Source organism: Pyrus communis, chromosome 13, assembly GCF_963583255.1.
Source record: "Pyrus communis chromosome 13, drPyrComm1.1, whole genome shotgun sequence".
NCBI lineage: Eukaryota > Viridiplantae > Streptophyta > Magnoliopsida > Rosales > Rosaceae > Pyrus > Pyrus communis.
The window spans coordinates 24,717,277-24,735,843 of NC_084815.1; the positions used below are offsets into that span (position 1 = coordinate 24,717,277).

At 34.6% G+C, this 18,567-nt stretch overlaps 1 protein-coding gene across 1 annotated transcript; it reads left to right on the plus strand.

The window, feature by feature from the left end:
* Positions 1–3,942: 3,942 nt before the first annotated feature.
* LOC137712901 (AMSH-like ubiquitin thioesterase 1) lies at positions 3,943–9,305 on the plus strand. The gene is made up of 14 exons (XM_068452092.1): positions 3,943–4,242; positions 5,355–5,419; positions 5,560–5,635; positions 5,726–5,926; positions 6,137–6,231; positions 6,653–6,755; positions 6,830–6,876; positions 7,108–7,462; positions 7,680–7,769; positions 7,848–7,910; positions 8,016–8,090; positions 8,383–8,445; positions 8,609–8,661; positions 8,783–9,305. Exons 1-14 carry the CDS (start codon positions 4,123–4,125, stop codon positions 8,955–8,957), a joined length of 1,581 nt encoding a protein of 526 aa, XP_068308193.1. The 5' UTR covers positions 3,943–4,122; the 3' UTR covers positions 8,958–9,305.
* Positions 9,306–18,567: the final 9,262 nt, after the last annotated feature.

The window sequence follows — 18,567 nt, forward strand, 5'->3', positions numbered from 1 at the left end:
CTCTAATTTTATATCAGTGATTCCTACCTAAATTCATTCAAGTGTTTTGTTCCTTTGGGTTTTCTTACAATTTGCTAAATATTATATTTTCGGACAAGTCGGTGTCACATTCTAATCAAGGACACGTGTTAGTGGAAAACTTTTGAGAAGTCATCTGGTCAATTAAAATCCTGTCGTCCAACTTTATTAACAAAGAAAAGGACCTACGTGTTGTCAGCAGTTTTCATTGGTGTGTAATATGTAAATTTTTACATAAATTCACAATAATGATAGCTGATAGTTGGCAATTATGTGCCACAAGTAAGTTCTTTTGACTTGAGGTTATAGGTATAATCTGACGTTAATAGTGAAAGTAACCAATCTCTCTTAAACATTTTTTGATTGAAAAAAATAATAATAAAACAAATTAAAAAATGTGTTGCATGTTCTCTGTCTTCGTGCACACCACTATTTATTTATATTTTCTAATGCAACAACAACAAAATTTTATCACATTAAATGAGATCGGCGATATCAGCCATATAACGTTCAAAAGTAGATATAATTTGCATCGTTGATTTAGACCTTAATTAATGATTGTTGACCATAATTTTGTATGGTTCAATTAATTTAGACCTTAATTAATAATTATTGACCATAATTTCGTATGGTCCCATTAAAATAATTAACAACGTCGATGGAGTAGCTCTGTCTGCTTTTGTTTGGTTGGAAAAGGGTTAAGTTGGTTTATATGTTGAAAAACGTTAAGGGCACTTTTTCAAAAGAGGAGTTCTCTATGAATTTATTGTTATCTCGTGTTTTTGACACAATGTTTTGTAATATTAATATGAGAATTGATATTAAACTGTAAAACGGCAGAATGTTTAGGGATAGTCTCATTTTTGAAAGAGTATTCTTAACAATTTTCTTATATGTTTCAAGCTCAATAGTTTTGCGATTGTCCACACAACCTTTTGGTTTAATTAGGTTAATAATTAAGTTCCTATCATATGCAGGTTGTATTTTTACCAAACAAGGTTCTCTTAGGCATTAACAAAACGTGAAAGATTGATTATAATTATCCTGACTTTCAAACGCGTTTGGTGAAATAAGAGTGGATTAATTAAAAAGCTTGACCCATAAGCCAAAAATCAAATTGAATACTTATATCTGGCAATGAGTTGCGGTTGGAGAGTTTGTAATCTGACTTTTAAGTTTGCTTGACAAGGATACATGTATATATATAATATCATGTCAATTTGAATTCCATGAATAGACTGTGAGATACTCAAAACCATCTTCAATAGACTGAGAAATTCAAAGTCATCTTCAATAGACTCTGAGAAACTCAAAACCATCTTCAATGCGTTAACGGTACTCTGAGAAACTCAAAACCATCTTCAATGCGTTAACGGTTATCGAACGAATGCTACGAACATTGGATGATTTAGATTAGTTTGGGTGATTGTTTTTATTGTGGTCCCGTGAATCTAAGTTATCCAATGCTCGTAACATTTATTAAAGTGAAACCCTTCGAAAGTGAGTACTTTCACACTTGTAGACTTGTTGTATCACGTGACAGACGTCTAGAGATGATATTATTTTTTATAATTCTTTAAGATGAGCATAGGGTATAATGTTGATTTAGTCCCTAAATTATCACATGCGTAAAATTAGGTCCTTAAACCCTTTTTTTTTTCTTTTTTTTTTTTTTTTTTTTGGGAAAATTAGTCCTTAAACTAATCAAATCTGCCAATTACATCTCTAATATTAGATTCGGTATTCTATTCAAATTTTCATCAATTTAAGTCACGTAACTTGCATGCGATACACTTTGAAGGCTAGATTGGTATTTTTCATAGTTTATGGATTTATTTTTTTCGAACAAATGGTGTTTGAAGGATAAATTAGACGTTAGATTCATAATTGGATAAAATCGCTTTGAATATAATATTACTAATGAAATTAGCAGTTTTTACGAATTTAGAGACTTATTTTACTGAAACAATAATTTAGAAACATAATTTTCAACGAGGTGATAATTGAAGGCTTAAATTGATCGTTCAGCCTTTTATATAAGGGAGATTTAACGAAACACTTCTGGTACTGTTCACTTTAACGAAAAATGACAATTTTACTCTAAAAAGTAACTCCTGGTACTATTCAATTATAACACCTTTTTTTCATTTTGATTAAAACTCAAAATTTTCAAGTCATTTTCATTAGTTTTCCTTTTATATAATAGTTGCGTAATAGTCTTAAAAATAGACAATATTATAGAATTAGGTAGGCCCAAACCAGCAAATGGATGTTGAACTTAGTTATTGGGCTTTATTGGTTTAGGACACTAAGGCTGGAGTACGATCCAGTACCAAAACTAGCCTTCATACTTTTCTGATCTGAGTCCATAAGGCCCAAGTTTGTATTTCAACTGACCTCCCAGCCCAAAGGCATGTTTGGAATCATAAGCTTTTCTCCTCACATTTTTTTTTTTCACTAGTGAACGGTTAAAATTTAATTAAATCTTATTTAGTTAATTATAATTATTATCTTTCATCCTTTGATGCACAGGAGAGCAAAAGCTCAATCTGGAATTACTTTTGAATGTGGTAAAAGTGTTTTCTATCACAATATTTGACAGATAAATTAATCATTTTTCCAAAAAAAAAAAAAAAAAAGAAACCTATGTCAACAAAAATAAACCCAATTTTACAAGAATTACTTGAATTATTAAATTTCAAGATCTTCTAAATAAAAACACTACTAACAAAAACTTATACGAACAAAAACATTCCCTTCAAAAACTTATACTAGCAAAAAAATTATACGAACAAAAGTCATGCTTGATTATAACACTGTTTCTTAATTTTTGGTTTTTTAATTTTGATCGAAACAAACTATTTCACATTTCACATCAATGGTTGACTTGTAAATTAATTTTTGACAAAATTAGAGAGTTTTTTAATTTTAGCCTAATTAGAGGTTAGTCCATGAATTTTGGTCCAATTGGAGATTTGATTATTGAACTAAAAATCGGTAGATATTGGTACTTGAATTTAGCATAATGTGGAACTATGAGCCATTTTGCTAATTCCGTTAAACCTTCCATCTAAAATATAGTTTTTAAATGGGCAAAAAATGGATGGATGCTTAACGGAGTTAGTCAAAATGATCATTACTTTTTCTTATTTTTTGTCAAACAATAGATTTGTTAACTTAGGCGTTAGATTAGGAAGTTGACGGAGTTCGAACACACGTTATGGGGCAAGGACAACACTCATCTCCACCATTATAGTAGAGAGTCACTTGCACCATTACTTCACATTATTACAAATTCAGGGATCAATACTCATAAAATTTTAATTCAAGGATCAAAATTTCAATAGAGGCCGTGACTTCAATTATTTCTTGAGTAAATTGTAGCAATGGTTCCTTAACTTTAACTCTATTGAAGCGATGATCCCTCAACTAAAAATTCATTATCATTGGTCCCTCAACTCATCAAAACGTGCATCTATGGTCCCTCAACTTTAATTCAACTGGAGAAATGGTCCATTAACTTTAATCCAATTGGAGCAATGGTCTCTCAACTTTAACCCAAGTGTAGCAATGGTCATTCTAACATAACTCATTTTGACAAAATTCTAATGAAGTTGACGAAAATGACCATAGTTATACATTTTGATGAGTTGAGGGACCCCAATTGTAGTAATATTCATTCCAACATAACTCATTTTGACAAAATTTTAATGAAGTTAACGAAAAGGATCATAGCTACACATTTTAATAAGTTAAAAGACCAATAATAATAAATTTTTGGTTAAGAGACCATTGATCTAATTTGATTAAAATCTAGAGATCGTTAATACAATCTACTATTATCTCTTCAATTCCTTGTCCTTTAATTTTTTTTAAATTTTTACATCTTTCCCAATGTACCCCCGCGAGAGAGTTAGAATTACATCCTCCTTTGCAACGCACCCTTTCTTCACCTCTTTTTCCTCTGAGCACGAAGCCGCCATTGACGACCTTCCCCCGAGCTTCCATACTCAGAAGCAGGCATTGGAACGAGAAAACCCTCGCTTCTCGATCCCAGAGTATGTTGCGTGTGTAGAAAGAAAGAAAAAATTGGGAAATTAGAAGATGAGGTCGTCGTCTTCTTCCGATAGAATTAACATTGCTGCGACTGCTCAGAGACTCGATGTCGACAATCGGATTCCTCTGCGTATTTACTTTCGGATCGCAAACAATGTCCTTAAGCAGGTTTCACTTCACTCGATCTCCCTCCATCCTTAATTTATCAGCAATTTTGTGAATTAAATTTCCATTAATTTAGAATTCAGGTTGGTAATTTCGAATTAATTTTGTTAATTTTACTTATGTGGAAGTAGAATTTGGATTTTAGATGCTGCGTTCTGCTCTCTTTATTTATTTATTTATTTAGATATGAGAATTATATGTAATTTGAGTTTCAGAAGCTCAATATGTTGTATAGATCATTAGGGTTTCGGAGGATGTCAAGAATTTAAATTTGTAGCTTTCGGTCGATAGGACCCGAAGGATCAATGGGATCACAGAAAATAGTTGCAGAAGAACAGAAACAACAAATTTGATCGCTTGTAGGGATCATCGTTTTGTTGAGAGTATCAATCTCATGTCGGAGAAGGGAGTGACCTTACATGTGCTTATAAGTAGGGTGGAACCTCAACTTTTATTTTTTATTTTTTATGGTATCAAAGCAAGTTGTCTCTCGTGTGAAGCCCAACAGCTACATGTGATCTATGTCATCCGATTTGTGTTGTCCACGTGCTAGACTTGAAAATTCGTCACATGTGGGGCAGTGAGTATCAATCACACATCTGGGAAAGGAGAGACCTTGCATGTGCTTATAAGTAATTGGGCTATTCCTCATATTGCCAATTGGTTTTATAGTGGAACCTCAACTTTCTTCACATTCAAGTAGGAAATAACTACATAAAGGAAAGTAATGCAGTTTCTATGGCGAGAACAAGAGCAACATTCTAGACAGTTTCCGTGTTTGACACACGCAAATTATGGAAATTTATTGGTTTTGTAGTGAGGGCTTTGCTATTCTGGTGTCAATGCATACTATCTTGTGCATTCATATTCTAAATTCTAATACATGTCCTCCATGCGTGCATATCCGGTGCCGCTATAATGTAAACCAAAGTGCATTTTCCTCTTAATATTCCAATGTTATATAGATTATGATATCAATCTTTTATTGTTCCTTTGAGATTCTTGTCCTTTTTATGTTACATGAATATGATTAAACATGTATTTCCCTCACAGTTTAGTTTCTTGTTTTCGTTTAAAATGTCTTTTCAGCTCCTAATAAATTTGTCTATTTCAAGGCTGACATATTTCGACACGAGAAGAATATTATAGACCTATACATTATGCTACTAAGGTTTTCAAGGTACGTATGAAAGCACCACTCAATTAATTATACAATCAGCTAGGTTATATGAAGTAGGGCAACAGTATACACAAAATGTTGGAGGAGATACGCAAAAATGCGTAAAAATAACGGTGAAACTTTTTGGTTTTCTACTTCAGTTTGGTCTCTGAGACAATACCGTGTCATCGGGACTATAGAGTATCTGTTCAAGGAGAGAAGGTTTTCTTGAAAAAGGTAATTTTATCATATCATCTTTAGTTATAATAAAAGTTATTTTCATTTCTCTGTTTCGATACACTTTATAATTTCGGTTTTTTGCTTTAGAAATTGTTTGATGCTCTGAATGAGCTCGAGGAGCTCAAGCCAGCAGTGAAACAGAAGCTTAAGCCAACAGTGAAACAGAAGAGCGATGAGTGTAACGGAATAAATGGAAAGTTGAACAACGGGTGGAGCCATAATCACCAAATTGGTTTTGTGGCATCCCCTCTCAAGAAGCAATCTTTGATTAGCTATGATGCAACCAAGGTACAGTTAGTGCTTACTTCTTTATCATACTAGCGGACATTAGATGTGTTTCATAAGAAAAAAAGGGGAAACTACTGATTTCAATTTTCGTTCTTTGACTCTGTTGCCTGCCAGTTTTATTTACTCCTTATACTTTGCTTCCGACTGATACTATTATATGTTTCCTGTTGAAACAATTTTTACTTCCTTATGATATTCCATGTATGACAGGCAGCAGGACCAGCTGCAAGAGAACTTGTCCATCAACCTCTAAGGTCTCAACAATTTTCCTATGCCAGGCCTTTGGAGCATCAATTTCGCAAACTGTAAGTATTTATATACTTTACAAAGGTATCTTCTTTATACTCTTATAAAAACACTAAGAATATGCCCTACATGCTTTACGCACAAAATTTAGTTTACTTCCATGAGAGGGTAATTCGAGGATTTCTGGAATCGGGATAATCATGCATATAACCTTCTATGTACATGTGGAATTTTAAAAAGGATTTCCAGCTGCATATTAACGGAAAAAAAAAAAAAAAAAAAGCATTTTGAGAGCCATCTTATCTGAGGCCAAGATTATTCTGCATGTTCATTGCATTTGAACCTTCTTTTTGTTTATGCTTTCAGTCTCGTCGCATATTTGCCACACATGTACTGTATGGGACAGTGAGAAAATGAGTTAAGTTTGATATTATGAAATGCTCCTGATCTTGATTGCCCTTGCTTGTTTGCCTTTTGTAGATCCATAGTTCCACGTCCAAATGAGGAAACTCTTTCCAGACATTCTGTTTTGGGCCCAAATGGGCTTAACAGACAGTGGCAGCCACCCAGAAGTGATACAGGGGTATGATGCTATCTGATTATTGCTTTTGGTTCAAAGTAGAAAAAAGGAATGTTCACTTTTCTTTTAAATTGTAGGTTCGGTATCCAAGTATTTTAGACTTAACTCCTGTTGAAATCCCAAGGTATGTCTCCTGGTTAACTTTCTGAGGCTCTTTTTTGGTTCTTCTGTACCTCTAGTTGCAGTTGCAATGGATCTAAATAATGGTATAGGAATTCTTTTTATCTTTTTTCATGGAGTGATGTGATTGTTCAAACGGGAACTTGATTTTTAAACATTCCAGGCAGTTCTCATTCCTGATATGTTTCTGGTTTTAAAGAGTTTATACTTTCTGATCATTTTTCTGGGCAAACAGACTGGGGCAGTCCGTAGAAGATGAACATACAATTATAAAAGATGGAAAGACAAATGTAAATGACGCTAGCGATTTGGAACCTGAAACGTCAAGTTTGGAACCAATTCTTAGCCAGACTACTGATGGTGGCCAGAAGGATTGTACAGCCGAACTTTGCTCCCTCATTTCTTTTGAATCAACAGAAACTCCTGATGATACAAAACTTATCAGACAGCCTTCTCCTCCGCCTGTTCTTGCGGAAGTACAAGATTTGATCCCAGCAATTTCATCTCAAGCCTCCGAGGTAGAATGTGAACTGGAGACTCTTTCATCAGATGAACTTCTTCGTGCTGAATCTCCCCTGGAATTACATATTGTAAGATTCATGACAAGTTATTTAATGTTTACTGTATTTTCTCCCCTTTTGGGCTTTCAGCTGTTTGTCAGAACAAAAAATTAGAAATTTTTAAATGCAAGATCTTTCTGATGATAAAAACTTCTGATAATTATTTGATCAGGTATGCCGAAAACCAATGACATTGACAAAAACCTGTAGGTTCTCCCTTTACCTAATAATTTGTTTCTCTTTGCAGTCAACGACAATGATGGAACATTTCATGAAGCTGGCTAAGTCAAATACTGACAAGAGCTTAGAGACTTGTGGCATCCTAGGAGGTTCACTAGTAAGTCTGCGTAACTAATTTACTGCTCAAAGTCTTTGACTTCTTAAGATACTAATGTTTTTATACGTCTTTTGTCAGAAAAACAGAAAATTTTATGTTACAGCTCTCATCATACCCAAACAGGAGTCAACTTCGAATTCGGTGTGGCAGTTTTGTGCCTTTTGAACTATTTCATGTTTTGTTCTCACATATCAGTATACTTGGCCTGGAGATATAACTCTTGTCCACTGTACATTTTCTTAACAGTGTCAGGCCACGAATGAAGAGGAAATATTTGAAATTCAGGATAAACAATCTCTCTTTCCTCTTGGCTGGATACATGTGAGTATTTTCAATCGCTGATGAAAACATCATGCTTTGACCTTCCTCTGATTCATGGACTAAAGCCAGTTTCATATTTGATTTGTTTGTGATTTAGCAAAAATAGTAACATTTCCATAACTCCTGGTTTCGTTTAAAGGATAATATGTAAATGTAATATGATAAAAAGCATGTCTGCAGTTGCATCTGTTTCAATGACTAATCTATATATGCATAAGTTTACCCTGGGATTCTCTTTTAGTTCCAATCATTATGCTGACCATTCAATTGTTCACTATGGCACAATTTTCAGACGCATCCTACACAGTCTTGCTTCATGTCGTCAATTGATCTCCATACCCATTATTCATATCAGGTGAATGCCTTTTTATCTTCTGTGCATTGCTTTCTTTATCTCAGTTGGAAACCACTTTTAAGTGCTTAGAGGATATAAATTTATTTTATATAGACAGAAGCTAAGATGTAAATGTACAAAATTATAAAACCGTGGTTTACACAAATGCTTCTTCCATGTTCAGATTATGTTGCCGGAAGCTGTTGCAATTGTCATGGCACCACAAGGTGGTTCAAGGTAAAAGATCGATCACATCTCCTTGAATATCTTGCATTATTGGTGGTGTGACCGTATACATCATTCTTACTGGCCTTGCATTAGTTTTGGTACAATATCTTTTGTTTTTTCACATGTACAGAACCCATGGCATTTTCCGATTGACAAACCCAGGCGGCATGTCAGTCATTAGACAGTGCCAGCACCGTGGTTTTCATCCACACGATCAGCCACCAGACGGTGGACCCATCTACAAGACCTGTGCAGATGTTTATATGAACCCCAATCTAAAGTTTGACGTTATTGATCTTCGATAGTTAGACAAACGGTATTCAGATGGCTAACCTTCATTCCTGCAATTGTTCATATATATTTGAGTACAATATTCGATTTATAGAATTGGCCCGTCGCATGTACAAGTATTCTTTTTTGTGTGTAAAGCATGAAATGTTGCCAGGCATGGCTTCAACTTGGAAGACTTGGGAACTGTTTCGGTCGTTTGTCGATTACGCAAGTGTTTTAGTGCATATTTAAGCATTGGGGTCGAAGAGTGTTGCGAAAATCACTTGCATTTTACGGGTTTTTGATGCACAGATTCATCTGATTTTTTTGGTAACCTTAATCGTTTTCATTTTATGTGGAAGGAAGAAGGGTTATAAAAACGATCAGCGTTTCCGGAAACGTCTTTATTGATACTTTTTGTTAAAAACACTGTTCTAAGAATCTTTGCCTAGGGACTAGACCGTCGGCCACTATTCCGGTTTCCCTAGGCGTTTGATAGTTAAGAAAGAGGATCTAGACCTGCTTAGGCGCTTGTGTAGACTGTCTAGGCACCCGCCTAACCCCGTCCAAACTTGTCTAAGCGTCTGTCTAGGTTGCAATTCTTACTTAGACAGAAAATAGATAAGTTTCATTTTGCATTTTATTTTTTTCAGTAAATTGTAACAGAGGCCATAACTCTCGCTTTCAAAGCGATAAGTGTCACTGCAACGCCATTCTGTGATCTTATAGTTGAGAGTGAAGAGTGGGATAAGCTCCTTACAAAAGTAAAGTACTTTCAAAGTTTACTAGAAAGCACTATAAGGGAATCGTTTTTTTATCTCTAAAAGTAAGGACGGGATTCCATCGAATGTAAAACCTTCTTACGCCTAATTACTGAAAGTTTTTACTGGTAGTAGTACCTCTTAGGAGGGCTTTAACAGTACTTCTACTCAGAGAAAATGGGCATAGTAAAGAAAATAAAAAAGCCTACAAGATTGGCTCATAACAAAAAGGATTACCCCCCTATAATGCTAATAAGAAAAAAAAAAGGGGCCTTATTAGTTATTCAAGTAATCAAGGTCAGTAAAGCGGGAATAAATTAACCAAGCAAAGGATACTGAAAGCGATGAAGAAAAGAAGGTCTGCTCGAAGAGCGGCATCTGTTTTCCACAGGACAGTGTTGAGAGATCCATTCTCGATAAAGGAGAGTAGGACGGAAGACATGGCCAGATGAGAGCTTGAATGGACAGGTACGGGGCAGACTGATTGCACCTACCAGGCACATGACTTATTGGCTTAAGAAGAAAGCCAAAAAAAGAAGGGATTTTCTTACAGAAGGACTATCCATATTAATAACGGTAATATATCTATTTGAAGGAAGGTACTCATATATGGGAATTGAAGTGATTAGAAGAGAACTAAGCTTTTCAGCGAGAAATGAAGAAGTAAGGGACATCTATACTTTATATTAACTTTATGTATTCTCTCTTTTAATTGATTGGATAGGTTCTTTCTTTTGTTTATCGTAGTATTAGTTGTACTTCTTTCCTCATGTTTCATTCCCTACTTAGTACTGGTCTGGTATTGAGGTGTTTTTATAAAAAGTAAGTATAAAAAAAAGCTGAGATCAAAAAGGTGTTTGACAAACACTTTAAAACATCTTATTTTCACAGTTTTGGGTGAAAAAAACTGAAAACATGAAGCACATAAATGTTGGATTATGATTTCTTGTTAAACATTAGATTATAAAGTTAAAGTTTATAAATATTTTTCTTTTAAAAATAAAGTATATTTAGTAATTCACCTTTATTTGTTAAGAAAATTAAATTAATGGCACATCTAGTATTATACCATTTTTTGTCATTTCACACAGTCAAAGCTGTTTTACATAAAAGTTTACTAAACACTATAATACTGTTTTTTTTTTCAAAAGCACTTTTACAAAAATGTTTACCAAACACTCTTCTACTTTATTTCATAGCTGCTTATTCTCACAGCACAGCAGAATCAGTTTTTTTTTTCAAAGCACAACAATACCAAATCAGCCCTTAGTCTATTAGGGTCATAGTCAATAGTAGTCTTTCAGTTGCTGTACTATTCCAATTTGCCTATTTTCTCTAATGATTTAAGTTATAGTACTTCCTCAGAGGGATTGAACTAGCCTTTCGACTAAATAGATATGTGCATAGAGAGGTAATCCTTCACTACAGGCAAAAAGGAGAGCGACTTTCCAGCAGAAAGAAGTAAAGGAAGAAGCAAAAGCTTTTGGCCGAGTCAAATAGGATTTAATTTCCGTAAGCCTGTTAGTGCAACTTGTCTAGAAGATATTTTAAGGGAGATTGTTAGATGAACATACATTATATGTTTATTTTTCATGTCTTCATTATGTTTTAATATTTTATAATTTATGTCATTTTATTTTGTAATTTATTTATTCCAATGTAGTCTATATTTTTAAGTATAATCAGACACTTATTTATACAATATATAATGAATATGCTTAACATCCGCCAAGCTCCCTAAATGCTAGACCCCAATCTACTACCTGATTAGCGATTAGCATCTTTTAAAATTTTGGTTGAAAATACATCACTTTTACCTTTCCACAAGAAAGAAACCAATTCCTTTATCTCTCTCTCTCTCTCTCTCTCTCTCTCTCTCTCTCTCTCTCTCTCTCTCTCTCAAAAGAGTGGACCTAGAGAATTACATTATCGTCTTCCTTCCATTTTTTCTCGAGCTTTTTCAATGAAAGAAAATCATCTTAGACTGGGTACCACCAAACCATACGATAGAAATGATTCCTCATGAGTCGGTCCATACATAGTTCCCTTTTACATGAACACGCTGATATGATGATTGCTTGGTTGAGGTCCACAAAAAAGCAATAATTCGAGCGATATCACTATGACGGTATATCAAGTCAATAACTCGTTGCTATTATTAACGTATTTTGACTGAATGACACATTAACAAGCATACTTAAATTACATAGTAATTGGTGATAGGATTTAGGTAAGTTCAGGTCCATACCCTTATTAATAATCGTTAATTAGGACGGCTTAGATGAAATAGGACGTTAACGTGCCACTGTTCCAAACCAATCAAACGATGTTATGTACAAACGAGTGATAAATTAAGACACCGACACAAGCAAGCGCACCTTCGCCTTATCTATGTTGAAGTACCCTTGTACCCAACAAGGGTTCTTTCTCATGTGACTCACCATTGCTGAATGCTGATCCAGCAAGATACCAAGTCCAAGTGGTTCCCACATATGTACACGATGAGTGGTTTATCAACATTGTGTCCTTGTGGTTGTGGGGAAGTCTATGCATCCTAATCATCCACCCTAAAGAGTGGAAAAGGAGACTAGTCACATGGCCAGTTGCCATGCATGGATTTTGAGGTAATAAGCGACCTCGAAGCTGTCTTTGCTTTGAAGTTTATAGCACAAAACAGACTTAACCATGTCATTTGCACAGATTCTAAACAAATCTATAGCTTTTGTTCAGTTATATTTCTCTACCTTTATGCTTTTGGGAGTTTTAGTGGGGAGATTCTAAACAAAACTGGTTTGCATGCTTCTGTTGTGTTACGTAGAAGTTGGGTTTCTTTAATTTCTTTCACTTTTGTTTCTAGTCAGAAAGGAACAACGGGTTTTGAGAAGTTTCGTTTACTTTAAATTTGGAGGGTTCAAGGAGAGTATCTGTAGGTACACCTTCTCCATTGCTACGACTTGGTTGAGCAAGATAGCTTCTGTTTTGTACACTTCAAGCTTTTTTTTTTTACTGATAAAAACAAGTCCTATGTCCTTTTGTCTGTAAATATCTGTATGTTATGTAGGGTTTGGTAAAAACATGACAGGTATTTTCTCATCTCGAGCTTGTTTATGGTTATCGATTGCATCAGTTGGACTTGTGTCCATTTCGACAATATGTACCTACCTGCCTGGCCTTCAACTATCGTCTAACGTTTAGTCTTAAGCTGAGTTGAGTGTGATGAGTGCGATCGGTCCTCATCACGCGAATTATTTGTGATTCTCGATGAAACTCAGCAGCACCTGTTTGTTGGAAGTGAAGAAAATTGAGGTTTCACCGTTAAACCAATTAACAATATGGAGAATAGCCCAACTTATTTATAAGCCCATCGATGAAACTCAGCAGCACCTGTTTGTTGGAAGTGAAGAAAATTGAGGTTTCACCGTTAAACCAATTAGCAATATGGAGAATAGCCCAACTTATTTATAAGCCCATGCGAGGTCCTTCATCCTATCAATGTCGAATACATTCTCAATAGACATTATATAGCCAATTGGTTTTATGATGGAACCACAACTTTCCTCATGGTATTAGAGTTGGTTGTCTTATATGTGAAGCCCAACGGCCACACATGCTTCACGTCACCCGAATTATGTTGTCCACGTATTTAGCTTGAAAATTCGTCACACATGAGGGGGTGTGTTAAGAATGAATCTCACATTGATAAGAGGAGGGATGTACATGTGCTTATAAGTAATTAAGCTATTTCTTATATTCCCAATTAACTTTATGGTGGAACCCCAACTTTTTTTCAAGAAGCATCATCTAATTTAGATGCATAAAAGTCTTTAACTTTCAGGAATACCTTGTCAAGTTTATGGCTCGACTCAATCACTTGTATTGTAATACTATTGACAGTGTTAAGCCTTAATACGAACGTCGCGGTAGCAGCTGCCATGTTTTTTCACGATGCTACACACACACACAAGCCCTTAATGCAAGGGATCCTCATTTTTTTCAAAAAATGGGGACTAGGTGTGGGGTCCACTCCATATCGAATTTCAACGATCCGAACCGTCTAGTTTGTAATTCTCAATTTATAGATCATTTTTACTAAAATTCAATTCAATCCAAAATCATTTGCCTATTTAATTATCAAGATAAAATTTCATTGTTTTTTATATAAGTATTCGTTAATGTTTTTGAATCCAATTAGATGTCTTAAATATTTCGGATTTGGCTAATATTTTGTAAGGATGGTCTATGAGGTGCAACTTGAAAAATTGACGGTTCAGATCGTTAAAATTCAATGTTGTGTGGACCCCACAACTAATCCCCATTTTTATAATAAAAAATAATAATAATAAGGATCTCTTCTCGTAAAGGCTTTCTCTGTATATATCCATCATCCCATCTTACAAACTATTGTTTGTGATGTACATATTCATTTGAATTTTTTCGTAACCCTAATCTTTTACGGAAAACGATTAGAGTTAACGGGAGTCTTTATTTTTCACTTTTAGATTTGAAAATACATCACTTTTACCTTTCCAAAAGAAATTAAGAAACCAATGCCTCCCATCTTTCTGTATCTTTCAAGAAATGGGGATTGAGAATTACATTATCTACTTACTTCTTTTGTTTTTCACTGAGCTTTTTCCGATGAAAGAAAGGCATCTTGAATTAGGTGCCACCAAACCGATATAAATAATTCCTCATGAGTCGGTCCCTTTATAATTTCCTTTTACATGAAGATGCTGGTATGATGATTGTTCAGTTGTGGTTCACAAACAAGCATACTTCGATCACATGTCGTTGTGATAATATCTTAAGTTAATAATTTATTACTATATAAAAATGTTAAATCACATGAAAATTTGTGATTTGATTTGGACACTGCAACTGTAACATCTCTTAGTATAGGTAAGTTCATGTCCATACCCTTACAATTACTAATTTGGTGAACTTCGATAAAAGGGAGATGCTTAAGTGCCAATGTCTCAAACTAATTAATCATGAGACATTAAGTGAAAATGTTAAGTTATGCCTAATACATTTGAGACACTGCCACCTTATTGTCTCTATTGCAATTAATTATCTACCTAGCTAGTTAAGCAAAGAATCAATGAGAACCATTTTCCTTATCTATGTTTGAGTACTTGCTTGTACCCATCTAGTATTCTCATATCACTCACCATTGTTGAATGATGATACAACAAGATACCATGTTTCAAGTGGGTTCCATATATACATAGTGAGTGGCTATCAACATGTCCTTCCAAAGGGAGGGCTGAGCATTGCAAGCTAGAAGCTTGTGGCCATTGAGAATGAGATCAATTCCGGTCTCTGTATTCAGAGTCCGCGAACCAAGAGATCTAGACCGTTCAAGAGAGAGAAAGAGATCGGGGCCGTTTAAATTTTCGGACTTTTGTGAAGTGGATTAGTGGAATAGGCTAATGGAGGCTGTAAAATTGAAATTGAGTGGTCTAGATTTCTCAGTCCACGAACTTCAAACACAGAGATCCAGAGTGAATCTCAATCCACAACATCCGTGGCCATTGTAGCCTTGTGGGGAAGTCTCTGCATCTTCAATCATCCATTCTAAAGAGTGAAAAAAAGAAGACTGGTCACATGGCCAGTTGCCATATATGGATTGTCCTCTACAAGGTAAAGAGTTTGAGCCTTTTGGGTTCATGCTCCCAACCCTCCCCATACCTTAATGTTTCGGTCTTCTCGTCTACTATAAGTTAGAAAATGCGAAATTCAAACTTGACTTTAAGAGAACAACTACATTATCTTGACTAACTAACCTAAATTGTATTTTCAGCCGTATCTAAACAATAGCATGTTGCAATTCAAAGTATAAGAAAATTGCTCAAATGGACCTACATGGACAGTGAGGGTTAGCTTACAAGTTTGTTCCTATCCATAATACGATTTTTAATTTAATCCTTTTCTTAAAAATGGAGTCCTTATTATTTCTGGAATCAAAAGTCAACAATGCCCACAAACAGGTTTATTCGAGAATATCTTAATGAAAGTTCGAGAATCTGATAATTTTAAACCTTACAACCTTAAGAGGTAAGCAAAATCAGATTCTTCGTAAATACATAATGACAAAAGGTCTCACTCTCTTACATCAATGAACACTTTTTGAGAATGTCAAATACGTCCTTGCTAGCAAAGGTGTATTAAACTATTATATGGGGATTAGAGGATGCAATGTCTAATTAAGTCTCAATAATTTATGAGAAGATGGAGTGCATGGTTACGAAAAAGAGACTGCATGAATATTACGTGCACCCTAACCTAACCTTACCCAGTCAATTGTACTATGTCATGGTTAATTCAAAATTTTGATGGTATTGGTATAGCATCACCACCCCAATAATTCGAAGCATCTTTCAATCTCCAAGTTTCAACCCACCCTATTCTTTATTATTAGTGCTTACTTACTCCTGTGTTCCAATTGGAAAATTTTCAGCAGTGAAGTCTTTTTCATTCCAATTCATAATATTCCCTATGCTTTGATATAATTACAACTCATGGGACTAAAAATTATGGGCACATGAGGTATCATTATAATACCAACAATCTTTTTCATTTGAATTTTCTCGTAAAACTTTATAAATTATCTCTTTCATTTTTCAATATCAATCTACAATTATTTGAACTGTCTATTTTCTAGATCATTCTTTAGAGATTTAGAGATCAACTATGTCAAAAATCAAGCAAATCGGAAATTATTTAGTCATTTCTAGAGTTGATATTAAAACAGTAAACTATAAAGTCAAGAGTTCTGATCGTTGTATAACATTATAAAATAAAATAAAAAAAGAGTTGAGAAATTAGCACGAAAATGTTTGAATGAGAATGTTGTTGACATCCCATCCTTGAAAGGCAACAAATGAAGCAATTATCAATTTATCAATTGAATGTGCAGAGATTGGTGGATGCTAAATATATATTTGCATAAACTGCTCAATCATTAGCAAATCTGTTTCACGATTGCCAAACCAGTTACTACCCCTCGCATATTTGTTTGAAGCATCTAATTTTTATTGTTTTTTAGATTTGGTTGGATGGTTGGTCAGTCGGTTCTTTTATCTGATGTAAGTTGTAACCAATTTGTGCAATAATTACGCATTGATCGTACTGAATAATTTAAAGTTTTTTGAATTTCGGGAATATCTTTTGCTAAGTACTTTTGGCTTACTCAATAACTTGTATTGTAAAACTACTGACAATGCTTCAAGCCGCTTCGAAAACGTACGTCGTGGTTCAGCTGCTGCCATATATAAATTTTGTCAGTACCTATCTTCGCTGAGACGAGAAAATCTGTTGTGTCCTTGGGGAGGAAGTTATTTGAAATCAGGACGTCATAGATTTACACGGTCAAGTATATCACGTATTGTTATGTATTTTACTTATATATATATATATAACATCAAGTAATGAGTTCGAAATATCATTACATTAACGTCTCAGTTGCCTATAAATCATTCTCGTGTCAAAGATAAACAATGATGTTTTTACTCAATGAATTGTAAAAGAGTTTAAAATTTTTCTTAATGCGCATGCAAAAGATATTGCGAAAATTCAATAGTTGCATGTTTCATAAAATTTTTGGATAAATACTCATAATTTTTATTCCTTTTTTTCCACAAACTTTACAAAAGTAATCGTGAAACTTATTTTCATATCATTTTCACGTTATTTAAAAGTGTCTTTTGTGTAATCAGGATTCGGGCACCTAAATGAAGTTGCAAAGTCCCATTCACCAGCTTTTGATTTGCTTACAAAGTCCCACTTGTACCAACAAAAAGGTTTTCCAAGATTAAATTGCAATAGGGATTTGCTTTTGCATTAGAATTCAGAAAGAGAAAGATGTGATTAGACGAGGAGAAATTTCAAGATTAGAGGTGGCAGAATGTTCTTCTACCTTATTTGTTTATTTAAACTTTTAATTAATTACTTTATGCAAGAAAGATATGAGTGAAAGAAATTTTGAATAAAAAAGAGAAAAGGCCCTAGTTAGTGATTAGGATGGCACCCCAAAAGTCTAAACATATGGTAAGAGGGACCTAGAAGGGCTAGACCTTGTCTTTGTTTAGAGAAAATACATCACACTTTTTCCAATTCACCCACTTTTATCTTCCCTAACTTCTGGCTTTAAAGAAAAAATACCACTAGCTAAAGAGTTCTCATAATCTTGGCTTGGTTTCATCTTCCAAAGAAAAAACTTAGGGACTGTGACAGTGTTAAGCGTAACATGCGTGATTAGTATGAAATACCGTCAGAATTATATCTCCGTTGTATAAAGTCTTTCTCCCTTTCTAGGGTCATTCATTTTCTTTCAGTATAATAGTACTTTCTCCCAGTGTTGTCTCTCTTCCCACACGTTGAGTTTCATATTTCATCTCTTTCATTGTAAGTTGCAACCTGCAAGCTATCCCAATCTGTCACAAACAAAGATTTTTCTCCTTTCAAAAGCTGCCATTTTTTTTTCTTGTCCTCTTTGTTCCTTCAGAGAATCCCATTTTGTTTTCTTTGTCCCTATTTTCTTGACTTCCAAGTCCAACCCATAATCTCAAGTTTCAAGCCCTCATAAGTTGAAATTTCTATTTCATGCCATTGCCATCCCAACATTCGTGAACTCCATTTCTAAGTTCTTCAAATCTTTGTAGGTTTCTTCTGAAGATTCTCGAGCATCAGAGTGTTTTCTTGCTGGTATCTCATCCTCGTTCATTGTTGGCAATAAAAAAGGTTGGTGTCGAGTTGAGCGTCATAGTGTTTTCTTGCAGATATCCTCCTCGTTCATTGTGTTGGCAAGCAAGGGTTGGTGTCCGGCTCCTCAACGGGGATTGAAGATATTTGCCGAAATTTTATGCTCCAACATATCCTCATC